General features: G+C 43.1%; 2 protein-coding genes across 2 annotated transcripts; one reads left to right on the top strand and one right to left on the bottom strand.

Annotated features, from left to right (window-relative positions):
- The first annotated feature begins 1,830 nt into the window (after nucleotides 1-1,830).
- tbl3 (transducin beta like 3) lies at nucleotides 1,831-16,328 on the top strand. The gene is made up of 23 exons (XM_062408565.1): nucleotides 1,831-2,008; nucleotides 2,138-2,189; nucleotides 3,062-3,157; nucleotides 3,356-3,403; nucleotides 3,519-3,660; nucleotides 3,752-3,836; nucleotides 4,360-4,530; nucleotides 4,669-4,744; nucleotides 4,882-4,978; nucleotides 5,065-5,285; nucleotides 5,598-5,736; nucleotides 6,149-6,207; nucleotides 6,381-6,487; nucleotides 6,623-6,758; nucleotides 9,980-10,219; nucleotides 10,501-10,571; nucleotides 10,792-10,948; nucleotides 11,289-11,347; nucleotides 12,256-12,359; nucleotides 13,837-13,908; nucleotides 14,052-14,210; nucleotides 14,987-15,080; nucleotides 15,553-16,328. The coding sequence occupies exons 1-23, from the start codon at nucleotides 1,977-1,979 to the stop codon at nucleotides 15,932-15,934; spliced, it is 2,799 nt and encodes a 932-aa protein (XP_062264549.1). The 5' UTR covers nucleotides 1,831-1,976; the 3' UTR covers nucleotides 15,935-16,328.
- Nucleotides 16,329-16,502: 174 nt separating this feature from the next.
- Nucleotides 16,503-26,084, bottom strand: LOC133970961 (SH3 and PX domain-containing protein 2A-like). Its single transcript, XM_062408126.1, has 15 exons — nucleotides 25,715-26,084; nucleotides 24,997-25,056; nucleotides 23,954-24,061; nucleotides 23,760-23,861; nucleotides 23,537-23,667; nucleotides 23,355-23,414; nucleotides 21,633-21,733; nucleotides 19,704-19,852; nucleotides 19,543-19,623; nucleotides 19,363-19,435; nucleotides 19,098-19,269; nucleotides 18,449-18,639; nucleotides 18,243-18,356; nucleotides 18,017-18,134; nucleotides 16,503-17,851 (listed from the first exon to the last, which is right to left on the bottom strand). Exons 1-15 carry the CDS (start codon nucleotides 25,937-25,939, stop codon nucleotides 17,080-17,082), a joined length of 2,457 nt encoding a protein of 818 aa, XP_062264110.1. The 5' UTR covers nucleotides 25,940-26,084; the 3' UTR covers nucleotides 16,503-17,079.
- Nucleotides 26,085-26,140: the final 56 nt, after the last annotated feature.

Below are 26,140 nucleotides of genomic sequence, written 5' to 3'. Positions count from 1 at the left end.
GAAATAAATAAATAAATGAATAAATAAAAATGGAAATAAATAAATAAATACAGAAATAAATAAATAAATATGTTAATACCAAAAGAAATGTCAAAAGAAATGTCTTAAATATATTTTAACATTTATTTTTTCCCTGATACATTTCCTTTGCATTTGCAGTGTCCTTATGCTAATGAGAAAGGCGGGCCTAACCGCAGTCTCATGCAGGATTGGTCACAGGAGTGTAATGATCCAGCCCTACTACTTCTGCCTTTCAATGCTGGTGTCCGGTAGCTGTTTGCAGCGTTGAGCCAGTTCACACTTAAAATGAACTAGTTCAAGTTCAGAGGGTTAGTTAAGGTTATTTTTTATTTGGATGATTTAGGTGTCAGTAGTCCTGACTGTGAGCGTCACGTCTCGTGTTGTAATGAGCACAAGGAGCGAGCCGAGAGGAGGAGGAAACAGAAACTCCAGCTCGTTACAAACCACCTGCCGCCTCTGCTGTGATCATGAAGCCGCTGATCTCTGAGCAGATGGGACCAGAGAAGCTCTGTGTTTCCACTGTTTCCACTGTTCCACAGAGTCACTAACTGGCTGTTGCACGGTGAAGAGATCAAGTCTCAGTCACTGCCCGTGTCTCTGAGCGAGTGTGTGACGGAGCGCAGGGGCTGTGTGTGTGTGTGTAGCTCAGTTGACCAATCCTGCTCGAGACTGAGGTTAGGCCCGCCTTTCTCATTAGCATAGGGACACTGAAATGTGGAAATAAATAAATGTGGAAATAAATAAAAGTTGCAATAAAAGTGGAAATAAATAAATAAATGTGGAAATAAGTTTAAGACATTGATTTATTTAATTCTGCATTTATTTCCATATTTATTTATTTATTTCCACATTTATTCCAACTTTTATTTTTCGATTTCAGTGTCCTTATGCGAATGAGAAAGGCGGGCCTAACCTCAGTCTCGAGCAGGATTGGTCAACTGAGCTACACACACACACAGCCCCTGCGCTCCGTCACACACTCGCTCAGAGACACGGGCAGTGACTGAGACTTGAGCTCTTCACCATGCAACAGCCAGTTAGTGACTCTGTGGAACAGTGGAAACAGTGGAAACACAGAGTTTCTCTGGTCACATCTGCTCAGAGATCAGCGGCTTCATGATCACAGCAGAAGCTGCAGGTGGTTTGTACCGAGCTGGAGTTTCTGTTTCCTCCTCCTCCTCTCGGCTCGCTCCTTGTGCTCAGTACAACACGAGACGTGACGCTCACAGTCAGGACTACTGACACCTAAATCATCCCAATAAAAAATAACCTTAACTAACCCTCTGAACTTGAACTAGTTCATTTTGAGTGTGAACTGGCTCAACGCTGCAAACAGCTACTGGACACCAGCATTGAAAGGCAGAAGTAGTAGGGCTGGATCATTACACTCCTGTGACCAATCCTGCATGAGACTGCGGTTAGGCCCGCCTTTCTCATTAGCATAAGGACACTGCAAATGCAAAGGAAATGTATCAGGGAAAAAATAAATGTTAAAATATATTTAAGACATTTCTTTTGACATTTCTTTTGGTATTAACATATTTATGTATTTATTTCTGTATTTATTTATTTATTTCCATTTTTATTTATTCATTTATTTATTTATTTCTGTATTTATTTATACATTTATTTATTTATTTATTTTTACTTATGTCATGTATGGTCCTCCATATCTGTTTACTTATGAACTTTTAAATCACAAGTTTATCCCTTTTATTTCATGGATTTCTGTTTATTTACACGTTGACAATAGAAGCGGGATTTCACTGTGCAACCGTCCAGCCAATCGCAGCGTCGTGCGGTCCGATGACGCACAATGTGTGCGACTCGGGCCATCAACATGCGGCATGGATGTGTTGACTGGAGCCAACGTGTGAAGTGAGAAATAATAATTTCATCATCGCAGCGGAAAGTATTTAGTTTGTTTCTGTGGCATTTTCCTTTTCGCGAGCAAGATGGCGAACATCAACCTCCAGTTCAAGACAAAGTAAGTGTGTTTTGTCACGGGACGAGAAAACGTATAAGCTAATAGCTAACACAAGCTATCAGCTAGCACACGCTCAGCTAAAGTGTCACTACAAGTTTCCACAGTCACGTTCCTGCTCTTTTCTCCCAGTTACGATGTTTCCAGCAAGATCGAACCGTTTTACAAAGGAGGGAAAGTGCAGGTGAGTTCTCTGCTTCCTACACATGTGGCTCAAATTCATTATGAACATGTGGATGCATCCCCCAGCTCATGAAAATAACCTTTAATCATTTTCCCCACATACTTTAACAATATTATAGACACCGGAATACCCCTTGCATCCCCCACCAACTAAAATAGCAGTACCTTTAATAGTACCAGATGTTATAAGAAAATAATTACAGTCAGTAGCACATAATGCAAACACGAATAAGTAGCTAACTAATGATATTACAAATTTGTCATAAGTATATGTATATATTTCTCGTCTATTGATAGTTTTCCTTGTAGAATCGACATATATGAGTTTTGGTTCAAATGTATATTGTTAGTATATAATTGAATTATAAGTTCATATTTATTATAACGCATAAATATCTGATATGCACATTCTGGAGATATATATTTTTGTCAGGGGCTTTAGCTTAAGTTATGTAGCTATAAACTTTGGTGCAACATTTTAAATATGTACTTATTATATAGATATAAATTTTTTTATATAGATGTGTATCTCCACATATATAATTTTTCTTACAGTTTTTGTCTTTTACCGGGATTGAGAAGATTCCAGGTCAAATTTGAAGAGAAACACTTTGTGAAGATTGAGTCTGTAGTAAGAACATAATAAAGTAGTAATCATAAAAAAATATTAACTATAAATACCGCGCTGCAAAGTTGAGATTTTAAGTGATGCAGCAGTGGTCAAAATGTCCTGACTTGTCCTGACCAGCTCGAGACAGTCTCATTAAACAGACTGGATTTCTCCTCATAAGACATGATACAGATGTGTCCACAGGCCGACTGACCTGACCGGTGACTGCAGCTTTATTCTCTCCACCTGTTTTGTTTTTCCAGATCAGCCACGATGAGCAATACATCTTCTGCACGTGTGGCTCTCGTGTCAATGTTTTGGAGATCAGCACAGGAAAGATTGTCCACAGTGTCGAGCATGTGAGTCCACAAGACCTTTGAGGGCTGGAGTTACATTTTCATTTCAGCCAATATCAATAATCATCACAATGAATGTCACTGTTATCATTTCATTTTATACTTCATACTTCATTTTAGACACTCCGGAGTGATAGTTGTGGTCATTTGTTAATTTGTACTTTTGATCACAGAGATCTTTCCCTTCTTGTCTGTTTACAGGATGATCTAGAGGACATCACATCTTTTGCACTCAGCTGTGACGATGAGGTAAAGCAGACGCCTCGGCCACTTGTCAATACTTCAGTGTGAATTAGCTTGATGTTCTAATGTCAGCCTGTACAAGAGTGGTATTTATTAACCTCTGTTCTGTGTCCCACCTCAGCTGCTGGTAACAGCCAGCAGGGCTCTGCTGCTGAAGCAATGGGACTGGAAACAAGCTCAGTGCACTCGTTCCTGGAGGGCCATTCACACAGTGCCTGTAGCCAGTATGACCTTTGACTCGACCTCTACGCTCCTCGCCACAGGTCAGCTGACACTGGAATAGAAGCTGTGACATTCACCTGCTGCATAGACAATTTCCCAGTTCAAAGACCGTCTCCTCTTGTTGTCCTGCAGGTGGCTGTGACGGTACCATTAAGCTTTGGGATGTGTTGAAGCAGTACTGCACACACAACCTGAAAGGGTCATCTGGAGTTGTGCAGTAAGTCCAGATATCTGTGAACCACAGTTGAGACATCATGGAGATTATTTCTTAAAATTTGTTGTTAATACAGAAGTTGTAGCTTGGTTTTGAAAGTCAGACCCTCAGTCGGCGGGTGAGGTCAATGAGTTATTCGTGAATAGTCTGCTGTATTGATGTGTGAAGAAGAAAAACAAGTACCCACTCTGATTGTTACAGTAGTAGGATATAACTGGATTCCACATACAAGGGCTTTTATAATTAGGTTATCTGATGAATACTCAACAAGTAAAAACTAAAGGCATAGGAGAATTTTGAAAAAATATTTGACTGGATAAAAACTTAATCCAAAAAGTATTATTCGATACTTTTATGGAAACAGCTACGATTTAAGTAGCATCACATTTAAAGCTGGAGTTGTCACATTACAAAGTTACAGATGTCACATGTTAGAGATTTCAGGTTGAAGCGGACGCTACTGATTCTGTAGCTGCCTTTATGATCAACAAGTGGCGGTTGGATTAATCTTCGTGAATCTTTGCAGCCTCGTCCAGTTCCACCCAGACATCAGCCGACTGCAGCTCTTCTCCTCGTCTCTGGACTGCGGCATCCGGCTGTGGGACCTGAGCTCCAGTCAGTGTGTGTGTGTGTTGCAGAGCCATTACAGCGCCGTCACCTCCCTCAGCTTCAGCGCTGGCGGTGACACCATGGTCAGGTACTGTGTTCCCACCCCCCCACAATATCCCTTCTGTCATCCTATCTACAAACAGCAGACAGTTAGGATTTGTCTCTCTTCTAAATCTGCGGGTTTTAAAGCTGTTGTTTGTAACTTTGTGTTGATCCTGGTGTGCAGTTCTGGTCGAGATAAGATCTGTACAGTGTGGGACCTTGAGACTCGGAAAGCCAAGAGGACTGTACCTGTCTACGAGGTGAGACTCTGAATCGGATGTTATTTGTTGGATGTAGAGTAATTCCTGAAAATCGTATTTACTCCTCATGTGAAGCAAATGTTGCAGCTGCGACTCTTGGCGTCTGAACTTGCTGTGTGTGTTGTCTTGGTCTCCAGGCTGTGGAGGGCGTTGTGCTGCTGCCTGAGAATAAAGATTTCTCTGAGATTGGAGTGAAAAGCAATGACTTGCATTTCATCACAGCTGGAAGCAAAGGTTCGATTTTAACATAGTTCTGAAAATCGAAGCTGAGTCCCTGGGCTTTGTTAAACTCACCTCTTCTCCCCATTGTCTCTCCGTAGGGGTGTTAAGAGTGTGGGAGGCCAGCACGGCGCGCTGCATCTACAGCCAGAAGCTCCTCTCTACCCTCAGCCCTGTGTCCGGGGAGGAGGAAGAGCAGGACGACAACCCTCGCAGTCTGACGTACCTGCTGCACCTGCCCATCTCCTCTAGACTGGCCACAGTCACTGCAGAACACAACATAGTGCTCTACCAGCTTCCCGCCCTCACCACACAACAACAGGTGGGTCATATTTAGTATTTCAAATCTACATTAGATTCAATTAAAATTTAAATATATTATTGGCATGACAATACTCACTTTAATTGCTTCTTTTTTTAACAAGACAAATGTCAAGGCGCAGAAACCTGACACCAGCTAACTTTAAATGATACTTTAAAGACGATGGCATTTGCTTCTTTGGCTGTATAATGCAATAATGTATCAGCACTCGCATCGTTTAGTTCCTTGGAGAGACCTCTGCATCTCAGTCGCATGTTCGCTGTCAAAGATTCAGAACTAATGCACACTCTTCCTCTGTTGCCCCCCCCCCAGTTTGTGGGCTACAATGATGAGGTGCTGGATGTGAAGTTCCTGGGTAAAGACAGTCACATCGTGGTGGCCACCAACAGCTGCCAGATCAAGGTGTTTGAGCTGCTCACCAACAGCTGCCAGATCCTCTATGGACACACAGGTCAGTCCCCACCAGCAGAGGGCAGCATGTGTTCGTGTAGAGCCACATATATATATACGATATATATAGTAATATAAATATAGTAATCTTTTGACTTTATTTGTGTTTATATATTTTACAAATTTCAACTTTTTGAGCATCAAACTTTAAAGATGGTTTTGCTCCACTGGTATTACAACACTGGTAATGATGGCAACTATTCCTTGTATTGAAGTCTATGCTTATTGTTTTTAGTTAGTAGACTGAGTAGTATTGAAAGTGGTTGGGTTTAACACAGAAAAAGGGAAGGTGGGTTAGTGAATGATAAATATGACATAATCTGCTCAAAGTTTCCGCTTGCATTCTTAAAAGTTGACTTGTTGAGCCGGTTGTGTTTTTTATGCATCTTATTTTTTGCCTCTATCTTCCACAGACACTGTCCTGTCTCTGGATGTGTTCAAAACCGGCTCTCTCTTTGCAAGCTGTGCAAAGGTGAGCTCACCTCCTTGCACCAAACAGGGAACCGCAACCCAAGGGTTAATGATTAGTTCCACACATTGCCCACAAATCAACATGTTCAATATAAGTTAATCTTTAACTAGAGGACCGTTAAATAGCATTTATGTCAACATTGATATTTGTGTGGCGTATTTGTTTGTCTTCAGGACAGGTCAGTGCGTGTGTGGCAGATGGACAGTGACAGTGGTCAGGTGAGATGTGTGGCCCAGGGCTCCAGCCACGCTAATGCTGTGGGCTCCATAACCTGCTCCAGGTAATTCTTAACATTCCTCTACTCACACTTGTTTACTTATCACATGTATAAACACAGCTAGTGAGTTAGCTGGTAAACAAGTCTTTGTGAAGCTGCTTGACGGTAACAACCCTCCATCTTTGTCTCTGTGTGAAGGATGAAAGCGTCTTTCGTGGTGTCTGGCAGTCAGGACTGCACCGTCAAGGTGTGGGATCTGCCCGCAGACCTGCCCACGACAGAAGAAGACATACACGAGCTGACCGCCCGATGCACAGAGAAGGCGCATGATAAGGTACACGTCCAAAATGTTTGCACACTGTCCACAAAGAATAATAAACCATTGTGAGCATTAGTGGCTAGCACTCGCCCAATGAAAAACATATGTATTTATAGTGCTAGCTAGATATCACCGCGCTTGGACAGTGAAGAATTTGACTTGAGAGCACTTCTCAATAGTTACTAATGTCCTTCAGGGTTAAACGCCAAGTTTTTTTAAAGCCCGTCAGTGGAGACTTTACCGTCCAACAAGAGAGACCAGCTTTCCACTTAACAAAACGCTGACAAGGAAATTAAACATTTCCCCATAAACGCAAAACAATGGACTTATGATGACATGCCCACTTGGCTGTTAACATTCAACTAAAGTGAAGTATCTAATGCAGCTGTTGGTAACCGCCAGTTATTTGTGGTAGCTCTTTATTTAATTACTAAGTGGTTTCTAATGCATGTCCGGTGTTTTCATAGCTGTGTCAACAGGTTAAAACATATCGTTGAATTAGCGTCTGTATGCAGTGGGACAGAGAATGTGATTCACTTTGGTGTGGTGTGTTTGGGTTTGTGACCTGCACAGTCCAGATCTTGTAAATCTGTGACAATGGTCTATTCTTTAACTTAGCCCCGCTCCTTACTGGATTCTTTCACCACTGCTCAGTTTTTTTATTTGTGGAAAGGAGATAATATCCCTTGCACGCTTACGGCTCGTTCCATTTCCTGTTTCCATCACTATTACTTGTCTTTGACCAATTTTCTGTAATTTGAGGAGCAAGTATTATATTCATTTCCCCACCACAATGGAACTAAAGGCGTCACTGCTGTCATAACATTGTGTAACCCCTAGGGCAGCTTCACTGAGAACGTTATTTTAGAAGTTCCAAGGTGGTTCAGCTTTTAACTTACCATTTCCAGGTGATTTTCAAACTCGTAGATTAGCCATATCTGAATATTTTGTATAATCTTTAATCAAATCAAATTTGCAACCTGTCTGTCTGTAAAGTGTCACTGTCCCAGTGTCGCTGCTTCTAACTTGACAATGTCGCATGATACACAAACTGTTTAAGATTAAATGCCCTTATCTGAGAGTAACTCATGATATTTAATGTTTATTCATAATGAATAATGTTGGATTACCATTTGTTAATATACTACTGCTACACTACTACTACTAATACTGTATAAGCCTGTTTGAACAATAGTTAAATTATTATTAACAAAGATATTTACATTAATAACCATGGCAACGATGAAAACTTTCGTATCAGTCTTATTAATCACATACATCTCAGCTAATCTCTTATTTTTTTTACATTTATACTGGAAAAAATGTCACTTATTGAAATCAGTTTAAAATGTGAATGAAATGTGTTAAAATTAAATTGAATGATTCCAGTTACTGTATAAACCTGACTAGGCCACTTTAATATTTGTATACACGGCTGTTCTTGGAGTTGTAGTGGAAACCAGTACAGGCAGGCTGAAGGTAACACTATAGCACAAATTATGGATGTGTAATAGTGTTTAAAGCCAGCTTACTTGTGTCTATATAACAGCTGCATTATATTTGATACAGTGTTAATTTCGTTGACGAAAACTATGACGAAATATATTTGTTAACAATCTTTTTTCCATGACTAACATGAGACGATGACGTAACGAAACAAATCTTTGAAAAAAACTATGACTAAATCTTTTTTAACTTTCGTTGACGAGACTAAAATGTTGGTGGTTGACTAAAATGTTGGTGGTTGACTAAGTCTCAATAATTTGTATAAACATCATCGTATCAGGCCGTCATGAAGTATCAGGAGCGGGCGTGTGTGTGTGTGTGTGTGTGTGTGTGTGTGTGTGTGTGTGTGTGTGTGTGTGTGTGTGTGTGTGTGTGTGTGTGTGTGTGTGTGTGTGTGTGTGTGTGTGTGTGTGTGTGTGTGTGTGTGTGTGTGTGTGTGTGTGTGTGTGTGTGTGTGTGTGTGTGTGTGTGTGTGTGTGTGTGTGTGTGTGTGTGTGTGTGTGTGTCCTCCCAGATAGCGCACCGGTCCGCACCCCCCCCCCCCCCCCCCGCGCACTCGCTCAGAGAGACACAGTGAGATCAGAGCCCGTTCACGTGGAGAAGCCTCTCAGTGACTGACTGACTGCTTCTTAACTATGGAAACAGTGAAAACACAGAGTTTCTCTGGTCTCAGCTGCTCAGAGATCAGCGCTGCAGCTTCTTGATCAGAGCAGAAGCTGCAGTTGGTTTGTACCGATGTTCAGTTTCTGTGTCCGGCTCCAGTCTGACCTGCTCTCCCTTTTTGTTTTCACATTTAAAAGTAAATATATATTTTTAAGCTATTAGGCTGCAGCTATATGTTTTATTAGACAAGGAGTTTAATGTGGCTATTAAATGTGACTAAAACTAGACTAAAATCGAATTAGTTTTCGTCGACTAAAACTAGAGTAAAACTAAGAAGGATAAAAATGACTAAATGTGACTAAAACTAATTTGCATTTTCGTCACAAGACTAAGACTAAATCAAAAATAGCTGCCAAAATGAACACTGATTTGATACGATTCTTCTGTTATTAGCTAGAGAGAGAAACAGACACCATGTAAGTCACTCTCCCACTAGCTCATTTCAAAATACAATGTGTAGGGTGGCTTTTCCCATCAGGAAGTGCAGGTGAAACCACTGATTACCGTAAGTAAGATGCGGGGGGGGGAATGTTTGCGCTCACTCAAATTTCCTGTTGCACCTTCCCACTCCTGACACAACAGAACAATTGACTGTCTGTCCACCAGCGGACCCTGGTTTCTCGACTTTTCTTCTGTCTTCATGTGACTTATCAGATCTGAGCAATGTCGGCTGTGATTGCGGAGAATTTAGACAATGCAGCTCTTTATGCCTCCAGGCTGGAAAGAGCTGTTTTCTTGTGAACATGATCTCCTCTGGTTGCCACTATGCAGACTCTGGCTCCACATGTACAAGATGGTGGTGTTTGTATCCCGGATATTGAGGCTTCTTTTGTGGATGGTGTAAGGAAGTGCACAAGCAGTTATTACGTTGTTCACCGTACCAGGAATGAGACTTTTCTTTCACTCAATTAACATACCCACTAATGTACATTTAGTGTGTATGTTAATTGATATAAAATCTATAACTTTGAAAGCTTATGCTTGTAATCCTTCAAAGTCTTCACTTAAAACCTCAACAACTTTGTGAAGTCATTCCTCCTCTTCCCCCCCCCTTGTCCTTTCTCCAGGATATAAACAGTGTTGCAGTGTCGCCCAATGACAAGCTGCTGGCCTCGGGCTCCCAGGACCGGACCGCCAAGCTGTGGTCGCTGGCAGACGTGGGGAGCCTGGGCCTCCTGGGGGTGTTTCGGGGCCATCGCCGCGGCGTCTGGGCCGTTTGCTTCTCTCCCGTCGACCAGGTGCTGGCCACGTCCTCCGCTGACGGCACCACCAAGCTCTGGAGCCTGCAGGACTTCAGCTGCCTGAAGGTGAGCCACTGGCTGTAAATATATCACAATGTGTATTTTATGACGGGAGCAGATGATTGACTGGATACAGTTGTCGTTTAAGCGCTCTCCCTTATAAGTGTAATAATATCTGTAGTTCTGTGAAGATGACACTCGTATAAAATATGACAAGTGTTTATCAAAGTTGTATTAGTTTCCGTGTCTTTCTTTAACTGACTGGGATTCTCAGCTGCCAGAGATGGTTTTGATTGTGAGGCAGAAACGATGGGATCATGTGTTTTTTTGTCTTTGTCTTTCTTCAGACATTTGAGGGGCACGACGCATCAGTTTTGAAAGTGATTTTTGTGAGTCGTGGAACTCAGCTGCTCACCAGGTAATCTCATGGGAAGCATTCCTCCATAATTCACCGTATATAAACAAATACACTTTTACCTACACATGCTCAGATGAGGCATGGAAATGAATGGATGTTTGATTATCATGTCATCTCAGGAGTCTGATCAGGCTACATCCATACTTATACATTTTAGTTTTAAAATGCATGATTTCTGCTACGCCTTGATGTTCACCCTACTCCGATTTTCTATCCTTAGTGGCTCCGACGGTTTAGTAAAGCTGTGGACCATCAAGACCAATGAGTGTGTGAAGACTCTGGACGCCCACCAGGACAAAGTGTGGGGTCTCCACGCCACCCGCAAAGATGACAAGATGGTGACAGGGTCAGCGGACTCTTTCATCACCGTGTGGGTGGTAAGTGTGATTTGACTGATAATTACCAGTTGATCGGAAGACATGGAGAGTGATTAGTAATCAAACCGCTAAAAACATTGATATTACCAGATTAAGAAAGAAATAAACTCAAACTTTAAATGCATGTCCCAAGAGGTTCATAGCTGTTGTGACATCACGACAAGGCCCAGCAGTCATTTCAATCGAGCTTGTACCTAATCTCACAACACTCATAGATGGCAGTTCCCTAAATGTGCCTGATTCTTTTCACCAATGTCTATGAATTATTCCCTGGGAAATAAGGAATTACTTCTGCAGGGATCGATCACAAATATGATGTTGTTGTTTTCTATCTAACTAGGATGTGACTGAAGTGGAGCTGGCAGAGGAGCAGGCCAAACAGGAGGATCAGATACTCAAGTAAGTCCAAAATGTTTTAGACGTGAGAAAAGTCCTTCAACCACACACACACAAACACACACACACACACACACACACACACACTTTATCTTTTCTCTCAAACCAAAGTGATGCACAAACAGTCTTATTCTCTTTTGTTGGAGGTCAGAAGTCAAGGAGAAGTGTGTGTGTTAGGCTCGGACTCCACCCGAGTCTACCTCTCCTCCTCCTGTCTGTTGGTCTGTCTTTCTCTCCCCTGACGAGTAAACAGAGGCTGTGTTAGGCTAAGGTTGGCCTCACTGGGTCGCCAGTCGAGTGAGTGACTGAGTGAGTGACTGCCTGACTGACTGATAGCGTGTTTGTAATATATTTATCACCTTTTCAAAACAAAAACAAAAGTTGAATGTTATTAACATATTCCAAAAATGTACTTCTTCCATTCAGACAACTGTTTTTGTGGAAGTGTAATGATGAACCGAAAGCCACTGTCATTTTTAATACGTTAAATATAAAAAGTACAACATTCAGTTGGACTCATGGATGAACTGAGTAGGGTTGAGTTAAAGTTCAGAGGTTAAATTTGCTGAGACGTCACCAAACATGTTGTTCTTGTCTTGTGAAGGAAACATTTCAGGAACACCTCCGAGACGTTTCTTTGAAATCGGTACAAATGTTCCCTTCAGCCATAAAAGTTCTCAATGGTTGTTAAAGTCTGATATTGTGACAGGACAGCCCTAATCTCGACCTACAGTTACTGTTGTCGATGTATTGATCTTTGTTTTGAATATTTATGCTTTTCTCGTTGTCCTTTGAGCTTATTTTCAGTGAATATTGACGTTTATTGTACCAATTCTAAAAATGCACTCGGCTGCGTGTCGCCTGCTCCTGTTTGATCCTGTGTGTGTGTGTGTGTGTGTGTGTGTGTGAAGGAAGCAGGAGTTGTCCAACCTGCTGCATGAGAAGAAGTATCTGAAGGCGCTGGGTCTGGCCATTTCACTGGACCATCCTCACACCGTGCTCACTGTCATCAAAGGTATTTAATCCGACAAGTCTGTTCCGCCATCTCTAACCAAGAGACCAGATCAGATTCTACTGCATGCAATCAATCTCCATCTGTTCACCTTTAGTTATCTTGACACGGTGTCGTGAGCGTGTCGTCAGTCACTGCTCACTTTGAGAGTTGCATCACACTCGCTTTCAGAGTGAACGGGCCCTTGAGTGTAAAACCCAAAACACCTGGATTCCACACTGCCATGGTCCATTGACTGAGAAATATTTGCTCTTCTGTTTGACAAGTCTTTTGTCTCTTTCTGTAAGGCACAGGAAGAACCTCAGGTCATGTCTCATAACAAGTGACTTTGTTCATGTCAAGCTGAGAACAGAACTGCGAGTAACAAAAGCTTTTCTGGGACAAATCACAGGCTGTTGATGAAGTTGGTACCGTTGAGAATTAGTAGTTATGATAAAGTTAACGCTGCTACTGTCAGGTCATATTTCAGCTGTCGAAATTTCCCCATGCGCGCAGGCTTAAACTCAAGCGTCCTCAAACCTTCACTTTGCAACAAAGAAGCTTTTTCAACAATGGAAATGATCTTCGTTGCTCATCGTGTGCAGTTGGTGGATCAACATCCACATCTTTCTGTACATGTGTCAGACAAAAGGCAGATCCACACTGGAATCTTGCCAAGTCATGCAATATGAAAAGAAAGAACGTGGCCAAACCCAGCTTTGCACAATGGGATTAGGCAGAGTATCTGTTTACATAATCCTCATTTTCCTAAATGGTTGAAATCATAATTTAATTTGTGATTCCAATTGAGTTTCACAGATTTAAAAGTTTGTTCATCCCCCACTGTTTTTCTTATATTGATGGAGAGGTGTTCATATTGAGAGAAAGAGGTTTCGGTGGCAGCAGACGAGTGTTACAGTGAAACTTCCACACGTAAGAACCATAACATAGCCACGCCCTTCTTTCTATTACATAAATTATTTTACCCTACATGGACACGATGCACAGGGTCTCAACAATGAATGAGGTGGAGATGCAATCAGATGTTACATATAGTTCCATCTCACATATCATATGAGAATTAGATAAATGACAATGTGCTGGTGCATGTGTGTCTTCCTCTCCCCCCATTTCATTTGAACTGTGCCGTCAATAAAAGTGATTGTTGTCGAGTGATCAGACGCTTCCACTCAGACAGTCGGTAGTTCGATCCCCGGCCCCTCCAGTTTGCATGCCTAAGTGTCCTTGGGCAAGATACTGACTCACAAATTGCCACTGACAGTGAAAAAAACATATAGTAGCCCTGGATGAATGGGTGTGAATCTATGGTGTGAAGGGCTTGTATTTGTGTAAATCGCAAATACCAGTGATCATCAAGGCTAGAAAAGCACTTTCTACAAATACACTCCATGTGAGTCATTACCACAAACTTGACATGAACAAATGTTTGCTCCTGAGCTTGGACACTGACTCTCTGCTGTTGTGTTCTCTGTTTTGTTAGAGATCCGTCAGGGGGAGGACGGACAGGAGCTTCTGGAAAAGACTCTACTGAAGCTGCGAGTGGATCAGAAAGGTAAGAGATACAAAAAAAAATAAGAAAAAGATGGTGAAAGCCCCACAACACCTTTCAACTCGATCCTGAATATCACACGTAGATCCAACAATTCCACCTCTGGCTGCTGCCCGTCACTCAACCCTGTTCTCACTCCCTCTCAGAGTCGCTCCTGCGCTACTGTGTGGTGTGGAACACCAACGCCAGAAACTGCCAGGATGCTCAGTCGGTTCTCCAGGTGCTCCTCACACACCTGCCACCCGAGGAGCTGCTGAAGTACCAGGGAGCCCGAGCACACCTGGAGGGGCTTATTCCTTACACAGGTCAGTAGATGGTGTGTGTGCGTGTAAGTGTTTAACTTTAAGTGTTTAAGTTTAAGCTTCGGTGTTTAAGCAGAGTAACGTCTTCACTTCCTCCAGAAGCTCAACTGGTGTGTGCAGTAAATGGATGAGATGTTTTTTACAGCTCATTGGTAAAGTCTGAGCTCACCTTTGGCTTTATTAGCTGGTTCAATAGGTTCAAAGAATTCTTGTTTAAAAATATTAAATTCCAACTAGGACCTAGTTGATAAGACGCTGACTGTTTTATTGACGGTTTGACAAGCTCTCTGTTTTCTGTTGTTATTTTACGTTCTTATGAATTTGAATGTTTTTCTTTCGTGTTCTATTTGTTTTGCCTGGCTGCCAAACGTATTTCCCTTCAGGGATAATGAAGTTATTCAAGTGAGAGAGGTCAATCTGCTTGTATCTGCCTTGGAGCATTAGGTGTGTCTTGCAATGTGGTTGTGCACATAGTTCAATTAATAACCAATGGTGTTTACCTGTGTACCACAAAGTGACAGTGAAATTTAGAGCTTAAGAGGACATCACTGAGTCAGTTTATTGTTTGTGTAAAGGACATTTGACACTGATTCTGTGTTTCCTGGTGTCGCCTTTGCTCTTTTTTTCTGTGAGACGGTGTTGCAAAAGCAATGTGTACTATATAAACCACATTGTTGTTAAAACAGCTTAAGTTTCCTGCTGCGTTCACTTCATTACCTTATCTAAAATCGTGAATCTAGTTTTGGCCGAAATAACATCCTCTCTTCTCTCTCCCTCAGAGAGACACATGCAGCGGATTGGAAAGTTGCTGCAGGCGTCCATGTTCCTGAACTACATGTGGCAGAAGATGAGAGTGGCCGGAGCACCGTCCAGGTGAGAGGAACATGAGCCGCTGACACACTTCACATACAGGCCCTCTGAAAACCCCTGGAGTTCGGTGCAGGTCTGAAAGCAGCTTTAGAGTCTCAACCTGTATGTTCAGTCTCTAAGTCTCAGACTGGAGCTCATGAACGCTTTTTCCACTGCCCTGTCTTTTCTGCTGTGAACAGGTTATTATCTTGTGATCTTTCATGTTGGTCAATTAGCCATCAAGTCTGTCATTGATGCGTCAAATCTTTTTTCCTTCTCGTGAAAAACGAGGAAGTCGGAAAGGTTTTCTCGGTGACTGAGATAAACAAGCATTCCTAAACCTTGGAATGCTGCCATGTACGAGATTTGAATGATCCAAAAAAAAAGTTTCCAATGTTAACATGAACAAATTTGTTCTGACTAATTGCATGATAGATACTGGTTGAAAATTAAATTCCATTTAATGAATTTAACCCATGCTGTTGTATCTGTCCAGCATGGATCAAGATGAAGAAATGGACACCACTCCCCTTGGGCAGACCCCACCTGTCTTCATGATTGACAAGGAGAAAGAAAAGGGCAGCGGCGATGAGAACCAAGATGTCGGGGACGACAGCGATAGCGGACAAGATGAAGATCCAAATTGCCCAGTTGAAGACGAGGAGGAGAAGGATGAAGTCAGCGCCACCACAAAACCCTCCACAAATGATGGGAGAATAGAAATCAAAGAGAGCAATGGAACGAATGGCAACCACCACTCTGACAGCGGGGAGAGTTCAGAGGAAGAAGACACGAAAGAAGAGGAGAAGGATCAAAGTACAACGGTGAAGTGTCTCCCAGTTTCTTCTGCTCCTCAGGGCCAGACTCTCGCCAGCTGACAGGGATCACCGAGGAGCACGCGGTGGAAACTCTCCTGAAGAAAAGCAGGAGATCCTCTTATCTTGGACCATTAGCTGGAGCGACACACTGAATGTGTGGCAGCGAAGGAAGAGACGTGTGTGGGACTCTGTTCTGATTTCTGCCGACATGATGTACAGAAAAGATGAGGAAGGAGGGATGAGTGAAAGGAGGTTAAACAATCAGACAGGGTGGAGCCAGAGTTCTCTTCACGCACAGCAAATACCAGCGGCCATTGTCTGGCTCTGCAATGTTGCAAAGTCCTGATCTACTGGCTTGACCACAATACAAAAGGCTCCTTATATCAAGATACATTTTTTTTATGTAATGACTAGAAATGTTTATGAAATAAAAATGTGTTCGTTGTCATTTAAATTGAGTTCAAATTTGTAATATTTTGTCAAAACAGGACTTTGTAAAGAAAACTGCAGCTTTTTAGCCCGTTGGTTTCCTCATGTTTTAGAAAAGCTGCGGGTGGGGCGCACAGCTTGAGTGTTCTCAGTCCAAACACAGGAGGACAAAGTCAATGAGCTGATTTCACACAAGACGCATGATACAAGTGTTTTTATTTGTTCCCAGCTCCACAGTAACAGGTGAACACCCAGCTGTTCTACATGGTTTAATCTGGGGTTTAAAGTCTGAGTTAAGTATTTGCACACGTCCCATTATTCACGTGAGGTTTAGTTTTACTTCAGCAACAGCCTGATTTTTTTTTTGCAGGTAAAATAACAAACCAATCAAACTCTTGCACTCAACACAGTGCACATGCATATAAGGCACAACACGGGTTTCCAGTATGGAAAATAAAGGTTTTAGAGCGGGAAGTGAAGATGTGGGCTAAGAATGTCTACTGTAACCTGATTGATCAGCCTATTTGATCATGTGAGCTGGTCAAATTTAGCAGACTTTACCGAAGTTGAGAACATGCACAATACTGATTATTGACTCTTAATTCCAGTTAGTTTTCTGGACACAGTCTTAACTGTGGATGTGTGAGTGGATCACTAAATAGTATGGAACAACCCCCTAGTTTTGATAAAGGCAGCAGAATGTCAACCTGTATGAGGATAAAATTAAACAAAACTCAGCATCTATAGAACCGGTGAGGTTCCTTGATAGTAAAAGTTCACTGGCTCAGTATCTCAGTTTGTGTGGGGGGCAGGCCTCGGCCGGCGTTCTTGCGGGTGATGGTGGTGCAGCGGGTGAGGATCTCCCGAGGCCTCGGCCTGGGCGGCACCTTGGGCTTGGAGCTCCCCTTGTAAATGTTGGGATCAGAGACGCTGGGGAGCATTTTCCCCTCGGTGGCATAGGTTGGGCTGAGGCCGCTGCTCTTCATGGGTGGAGGCGTACGGCTGTGGCGCAGCCAGTCACCAGTGGCGCTCTGGCTCAGGTTGAAGGTCGAGCTGGCTGAGGAGGAACTGAGGTCGTCGCTGCAGCTGAATTCGCTGCTGCTGCTCCCAAAGCTTGCATCGCTCTCTGCTCTCAGGCTCTTGCCACGCTCCTCCTCCTCCTCCCCTCCGGCCATTTGCACCATGATGGTGGGCGGAGGAAAGTGTTTTGCAGGGCCGGTTGCTGTTGCGACCTTGGTGGCAGAGGTACTCAGGGCTGGCAGAGCACGAGGTGGCTCAGACAGGATGTCGAGAGAGCGAGACCTCTGCATCATGTCGGGTGTGAGCAGACGGGGGGTTGAGGACCTGTTGGGTGGAAGCTGCAGAAGGTTTCCTGAAGAGAGGCTGAGCTGGTGGGACTGTTCCAGCATCAAGGAGGAGGAGGAGGAGGAGGAGGCCGGTAGCGCAGAGGAGGAGCGACGGTTTTGATGGTTGGCTGCCATGCGGACGTGAGGGTGGCTGTAGGGCTGCAGGTACATGGAGGGGATGTAACCTGCTTTACCATTGTATCTGTTAAAGGAAAGAAAGAGACGGGCAGGATTTAAAATCTGGACTTTTTAAAATCAAGATACCCATGTTTACAGGCTTCAGGAGGAAAACATGAGCTCAGAGTTTGATGCACATTTAACTCATTTAAGATTTAATAAATAAAAAAAGGCCTGATTTAATAAACACCTGATGAGCCACCAGCCGTTGTCAGACTTCTGCAGGACCTCCACCATTGCACCGATGTGCACAGACAGCTCATCGTCTTTGGTGGCCTTGTAGCTCTTGATCGCAGTGCACAGTGTTCCTGAGAGGGATACAAAAGAACTTCAGTGTCCTGTTGACAGACATGAACGCTGAGGTGTTGATGGTGTCTTGAGAAAGAGCACAAAAGGACCTGAATCTATGCACGTACCTCTTTCAGGAGTCCCATCGGTTTCATCTTCATCGTAATCATCATCCAGCTTCTCCAGATACGGGGCAGGGAACCAGGCCATGTGTTTGTCCTCGTTCTCCACGAGCCACCAGCCTGAACCACCAGAATTGCACATTATACTGATGCCAGCGAGCCCCTGGGCCCGTTACTCTGATTCATCAACTGACAGAAGTTGCTCTGCTCACCTGCTTTATCCTTAATCAGTACGTCCACTTTTTCATCCACGGCCACTTTGAAAGGCTTGTTCTTGGTGTCTTTGGTCTCGTACGAGGCCACACATCTGTACGTCTCGGTGACAAACGGCTGGGTCACGTTGCCGCCTTGGAGGTGGCCTGTGTCGCCGTTGAGTTCATCTTCCGAGGGCATGATGATGATGCTGAGGAGAAGAGTAAAACGAAGAGAGGTTATGCGCGGGTCTGATTTTATTCTTCTGTCCATATTATTTTTCTGTGCAGTGTGAAAGCTGAATAGCTCCTGGTCGACTCTTCAACAATACTAGTGTAGTGACTGTGCTAAACAGGAATGGGCAGTTTGCTTGGCCTGTGGTTTAGATTGCAGCTTTTATTTCCACACGCCCATGTTTGCAGGACTAATCTGAAAATTAATTTTCAAGTCGGTTTGTGACAGCTTGTTGTTTTTTGTGCATTGTTCAACACTTTCACATCCTTAGCATCAACAATACTGTTCTATTTAAGACAAATCTGCCATTGTTTAGAAGTGATTCACGAGTTGGAATCTGGGTGACACCCAGACTTTGTTGAAAGGAATCCCAGAGAGGTAAAAAATCTCCTCCGGCACTAAACTTTAAAAAAATATCCAACATGTTTAGCGTACCTGTTCTTAGGGAAGTCCGGCTGCAGGTCCTGGTCTTTGGGCTGGAAGAACTGGATGAGGTCTCCAGACTGAGTGACCCGCGGGTCGCAGCTCAGAAGCTCGTTGCAGTATTTATGCAAGGATTTGAGGCGCAAGAGGGATTTCTTGGGACCGATCCGCTTCGTCTTCTTGTCTAGAGGAAGCAGGACGCACGGAGTCACAATGCGCAACAGCCTCGATGGCGCAGGAAGAAACCAAACCGCAGCTGGGAATTACGCACGCTCACCTCGGAACTTTGGGATGATTCTGTCCGATTTTTTCAATTTACTTGCTGCCGGGAAGACCGCCTTCATTTTTTTCTGTACGTTGAGGAAAAGGAACAGAGCGGGTTAAAAAAAAAAAGAAAAGAAAGAAAAACAGCCACTTTTACGCGCGATTTAGATTTTTACGCGCGTTTAACACTCACGTGGAATTTCTTGAACTCCCCAAAAGTTCTGTAAACAATGATGTCACTCTGGTCAGACCACAGCACTGAGGTGATGTACATCTGGAAACAGGAGAATGCAGATTTATCACACTGAAGTTCTGGATGGTAACAAAATGATGGATGACTCAGTGTGCGCTTACTTTGCTCTTCTCCTTGTGCAACACTCCGGTGAAACGCACACTCATGGGATACCGCTGGGCCTCCATGGTGAGACGACAGAACCAGGACTCAGGGTGAAGAAGATCCCTGGTTTGACTCTGAGCTGCAGGTGTAGCCTCTGTGCCTCGACCTGGTTTGAGACCGAGGCAGTGATGGCGGGTTTATATTCTCCACGGGGACGCGGGCGGGGCTGCCCGGTGTGAGTCAGAGGCAGAAGCAAAACCTCGTAACTCCGTCACTCGCAGAAAACTCCAGGATTGCACCAAAACTGAGAGACGTGGCTCAGGAAGGTTTATTGTCTCACAGAGGTGAGTGAGGCAGAAACAAAAGTTGTCCCATTCTTTGCTGAAGGAAACATTCTTTAGTAAAGATCCTATTGTTTCCTCTCACAAAGACGTACAATGAGAATAATCCCCTTGTTATAACATGATTACTACATGAGATGAGCTTCACTGTATAAAATAAGATACAACCGACTTGAATTTAGATAATAAAGTCAACTGTATCACATCCTCTCTGCTGTGTTTATTCTGTACAGTAAAAACCAAACTCTTGAGATCTCACAGACAGTACAATGAAAAATTATTAATTGAAAGGACAAAACACAAAGCAGTTTATGGAAAAACAAATATATGAAGAAAAACAAGAGGATCATTCTATAACACCAGATTAAACACTTAAGTGTAATTCTGTTTTTATTTCACACCAGACTTGATGAAGATTTTTCCCTTTTTGAAGTTGGCAGACTACTTAGTAATAAAGAATAAAAGTCACTAAATAAAGGGGACGTCTGCTCATCCTTTATTTTTATTTTGTTTAATTTGTAGTACTCAGTACAATACTAGAAGCAATTAAATCACAACTATTATAATCTTTGTTTCATTGATTTGCTTTTATGGAGATTCTGTGAGTGTGTCTTGATCTCGATTGGCTGCATCAGATGCTGAAATAATAAAACAAATGGATTATTTTAAATCAAGGCCAAAGTGCATAGATGATACAACGGATTGAAAATAGAAAGCATCAGACCTGGAGACAGTGGGTGTCTCTGTCCTGATGACATTCAGCATTGTTAAAGGCACACAAGGAAGTTGTTCCCCCTCATTCTTTTTTTTTTCTTTCCTGATTTGAGAAAATGTTACCTCATCTCCAGGCAGGAATCCTCAGGTGCTGCACGTACACCAAACACGAGCCACATTTATTGACAGACTCATTTTTATATTCCCAAGAAATGTCCTAAGCCTGGGTGTAACCAGGCAACAACACTTATCAAAGGCCCTCATCATTTCTCTGAAGAAAACCAAACCTGTATTTAAGGGTTACGGGAACTTTCACCACATAAAGTTAACCCGAAAAGGGAATGTTGACAACCTGCAGCCTGTAGGGTGTGGATCACCTCCTCTATTAATAAAATATGTGCTCAAAGGGGTTTCAAGTCAAAAGGTGAGTGCACACTGCATTCTTATTGTGTGGCAGCCAAAACATTTATTTTCCCACACCATCAGCATTGTAGTCGATTCACTCTTCAACAGCTCAGCGACAATGAGGTGAGTCACACTTTACTGTGCTGCTGCCAAATGTTCAGATGTTTGAACTTAAAACAGTTTGGTTTGATTCCCGGACACCAAAAACAACTTTCGTGGTCCACTACTGACATCTAGTGTCCGCCGCCATCTCAATGATCAGACGTACATCAGTGTAAAAGCAATAAAGTATAAATATTTCTCTTTATTCCATCTCATACGATACATTCATAGCAGATTTATCACACATCATCTGACTTTTACAGACACACTCTCAAACAAACACATTTCTTTACATTGCACATTTTTGATTTAGTCGATTAATTTTAAAAAAGCAAGCAAATTATTTTGAAGTCATTCAGACTGTGAAGTGGTCAGTCCACTTACTTGGGTTGAAATGAAAAAAAACATAGTGTGTCAAGAGTTTCCCCCCCGACAACCCCACGAGTCCTTGTGTCATGCTGCGGGCCAGGAGGCCGGCTGAAAGGCTACGAGCAACACACAGGCAGGCAGAGGACATGCACTCTCCAGCACGTGACCCACAGATACACTTCTCAGGAGACCGCTGATCAGAAGCTTTCATTTCTCTTGCAGAAATATACTTGGATTTCTTCAAATAAAACATCACCAACCGTGTAACCTTGAGCTCTTGTGTTGCAACTCTACAAAACTTTAAAATGGTAAGGCAGCAGGTTTTGTTCTGTCTCCGTCACCTCTTCCAACGGGCCCGAGCCACACGAGGGGCTTCTTTACAGCACATTCCCCGGTGAGTAGAGCAGTGGCACATCGTAGAAATGCGCGACTTGAATCTCCTATTTTGAGACATTTTCAAAACCAGACAAATGTAGTAAAACAAACCAGTTCAGCCACACATGAACTACAATACACTTGACAGTGATTCAGTGAGACTGCAAGTGCGCCATTAGATCTCCCTGCTCCATCTCTCACATGACCACAATCCTGAAACACAACTCAGCAGCTGAGCTACGATACCCATAAGCCTCCTTATTGATTCCACCATTAAACTTTCATATACACTTTTCCTCTTGATTAAAAAAATAAATATCTCACTCTTGAAAATAAAAGTAAAGATACCGCCCTATGGTTGTATGCCTCCGCCAACCAGTGCAGTTTCAGTCTACGTACATTTCTCTTCCAGACGTATGAGGTCACCACTGAAATCTAGCATCTTTAAATCCAACTGGTCAAAATTGGAAATTTCCTAAAGGCAGACTTGAGATATCCTGTTCAAAAAGCCCAAACCTCGTTTTGTGAGACCTTGATCCACCAAAATCGAAATATTTGTTGCAAATTTGAAAGGATTCTCTTGAGGTTTTCTTGAGATAGTTAGCCAAGAAGAATGGAGGAACAACCTGAGAACAGAAAGTCTCCACCCACTGGCTGCAACCGGCGCACAGACGAAAAATAATTAAAAAAAAAATTCCATTAGTGAGTTTTGCATAGCGAAAATTCAACGTGTAGCCATTGATTAGAGGATCTTTGAAAAACCCAGCAGCTTTGAAAATATCAGTGATCATTTTGAGTTCCAGTTTATTTCCTCCCTGATCATCAGACCATGACTTAGTCTCACAGGACAAAGTAGATCACTGCTCATCATTGCTTTTGTTGAAAATCTCTAAAATAAAATAAGAGCTTTCTGAGCAAAACTCCTTTGACACCTTTACTCTCATGTGACTCTAAACTAAAAAGGCAAATTATGCTCATAATGTCTCCACGAAAGCAAACTGGAACTGTCTGGATGTCCAGCTACAAGGAGACAGATTCTGTGAGAGGGCACAGAGAACCGCTGCACAAAATTTAAAATAAAAAACAGTCCAGAGAAAGAAATTAAAAATGAAATACGGGGCAAACATCAAGTTCTACAGCAGCTGTGAGAACCATCTTTGGCCTTTAGGTCTTCTGTCTCGCTGCACTGTCTTTGCTTTGACTCCATCAGAAGACTGTCTGCCTTCACTTCCCCTGCCGTGAGGAAACAGGTCACCCCTATTCATGGCATCATTAGCTCTCCGTCGCTCCCGTCCCATTTAAGCACAGGTCAGTGTGAACTGCCCTTTACCTCATGCTGAGCACCTGAGTTTTTCTTGTCACCGAAATTCATAAATGGGCACGCTGTGCTCTTGAACATGGTTTAAGATAAGAGACTGGTACCTGCAGGCGCAAGATAAAAAGAAGAGAGCAATATTAACAGAAGAAATATTTACAATTTTCTTTCAATCATTGAATTTAGCCAGGCATTCTGCAGCAGGGCCACAAGGAGGCGAAGTAGTTACCATTCAGAGCTCCTGTGGTAATAGTAGCCCTCAATAGTAGCTGTGGACTTCTGAAAGCAGATGTAGTAGAAGCCTGCGAAGGAGGCACCGCTGATGTCTTTGATAGTGTGGTCCGGAACCAGAAACTGCTCCTGACGGTGCAGGACAAGACGAGCGGAGGTCAGTGTTTAGCACCAACACGAGAGAGACAGGGGGACACGTGAGAGTAACATCAGCTACTTACTTTCCACCTCATGAAGACGTAATCACTGTTGTCCAGTGCTTCATAGTCAAAGTCGTCCGAGTTGAAGCTTTTGGCATATTTGTAAAAAGGTGGAAACTTGCCCTAGTGAAGAAGACATACAAACAGTTTGAGAAATGCCAGTTTCCGAAGCTGTATCAGTCAGCGATCACAAATACAAACTCAACACAGCGTACCCAGTGCTTTCTGTCCACATCCTCATCTGCGTCCCACTTCCTGGTTAAGAAAGGCCGTTTCTGACTGATAATTTCTCCAGCAAAAAATGTTGTGAGAGTGGGATACTCCTATCACACAGAGAAAGAAAGGTTAAGACGGGAAGAACAATGCAGTGGAACATTTTTACATGAGTGCAGAAGTCAGAGAAAGTATGAAAGGCTCTGTTGAACTGCTATGATGATTCAAGACTCCAGATTTTCAGCTTACGGTTTCTGCAGGATTCAATAAGTAAAATACAAATCTAATGACTTTTTAAGACCCTAATGAGTGAAATGTAAGACCTTTGTCGAGACAGCTCGGAAGGAATAAGCTGTTCCTAAACATCCCCATTATTGAAGATAAGGTGAAGTAGAGAGTAACCCCTTGAAACTCCACATTATCTCACAAACTACAGGCAGGGCAGTAGGTATCCGTAGTCTATCCCACAGCCAAGCCCAGTGAACTGCTGATAAACTGTGTTTGCAGACAGTTATCAGTCCCACGTCGGTCTCGTTAATAATTTTATTACAGCGTGATGATATCTGTATCGTTGACAAAGAGCTGCAACACAGATAAGTTCCAAACTATGCACGGAATTTTTACGATGGAGGAATAACATTAAATGAACTTTAACATATCTAAGACAAAAGTGAATTTTAGACCACAAAAAACAACCTGTCAGCAGCTTGTGTGTTGTGCAGCAGGACATTTTTAAATAACCAAAATGTGGGAAATAATTTATTCCATTTGAATTTATGATTTATTCCACTCGTCTTTCAATCCACTCTGCCTGAGCCAACGTACCCCCCCTGAACCCTGCTGACCTTCTCTCCTCCACATGCTGCATAATGAAAAGCGCATTTGGTTGACACAAGAAAAGAAAATAAGAAAAAGACTAGTCTAAACACATATTTGTCCGCCCATTAATCTTTATCACAGTTCAGTCTGAATCAAACCAGCTGGGACCGGTTCTCTGACAGAATAAAGGTCAGCCTCATAACATCTGACCTATTTCACATCTCACCTCAGTTAGACCCTTTATCTTCAGGTAGCCACACAGATACGAGTCCTCCACGGTCACATGCTGCAAAAAGACAAACAGGGAACACGTACAGTAACTGGCCTGAAATCAGCAATGCACAAGATTCTTCTCCTGCTTCTTTGGCAGGACGTGTACATGGCAGTAGACTGGTGTGAACAGACGGGTCACTATTTAACAGTGCACGCGTAATGTCTACTGTTTATAAAATAAGAGAATCCTTGTTTAATCCCACAGTGGGGACCTGTGGAATGTTACAGCAGCAGGTAAACATCCTTAAACATTCCTTACACAGGCAAGGAAATATGAAAAACCTATAAAGAGAATATAAATAATAAATAGTGTAAACAGAATAGGGAGAGACTGGGTGGAGTGAAAAGGACAAGACTCATTTCGCCCGTTGGAGCAGGTAGTTGCACAAAATGCTAACATGTTGGGTTGTATGTGTGTCTGTCTCTGTGTGTGTGTGTGTGTTATACAAGTAGTTGACGATAAAGTTAATTGTCAACATTTGGTCAAAATTCTAAATGTAACACCACAGCAGCAACACAGAGCTCTGAGCTAGCTCGAAATTTAGGTCATAGAAACGAGCTAAGGGAGCTAACGTCTGCTAAGTTTGTCAGTTAGCAACTAAGGCTACAAATATGTCGACTTCATTGATAGAAGGAAAATCACATCGACATGAGGACGAGGCGGAACTCACCTGCAGGACGACCTCGACGTCGTAGGAGTTGCCTTTGCTCTTCTGGTAGCCCCGGAACTGCGAGCCGCTGTACAGAAGCGAGGTGGCCACCCCCGGCTGGTGGGTGTTGATCGGGGCGGCGGGCACAAGCGACGCCGAGGATGAGCGGGCCGGCTCGCTGGAGCTGCAGCACTCGGCTGGGACAGGCATGATGAGCGCGAGAGAGTCACTGTCCGAAACCGTCATGAACTCGTCGACTGAGCCGCAGCGGGAGAGAGGAAGGTCCGGAGCCGTCACATCGAGCAGTGAGGGGGGAGACTTCGCTCAGGTTGAGGGTTGTTTCTTCTTCTGGAGCGGAGCGCTGCAGCGTCCTCTTCTTCTTCTTCTCTCCGTTTACTGCTTCTTCTTGTGTTATGTGCGAGGGGGGCAAACAACGATTTGGTGCAA

The sequence above is a fragment of the Platichthys flesus genome, chromosome 16 (assembly GCF_949316205.1).
Source record: "Platichthys flesus chromosome 16, fPlaFle2.1, whole genome shotgun sequence".
Taxonomy (NCBI): Eukaryota; Metazoa; Chordata; class Actinopteri; order Pleuronectiformes; family Pleuronectidae; genus Platichthys; species Platichthys flesus.
The sequence above is the reverse complement of the archived record's forward strand: the minus strand, read 5'-3'. Positions and strand labels throughout refer to the sequence as shown.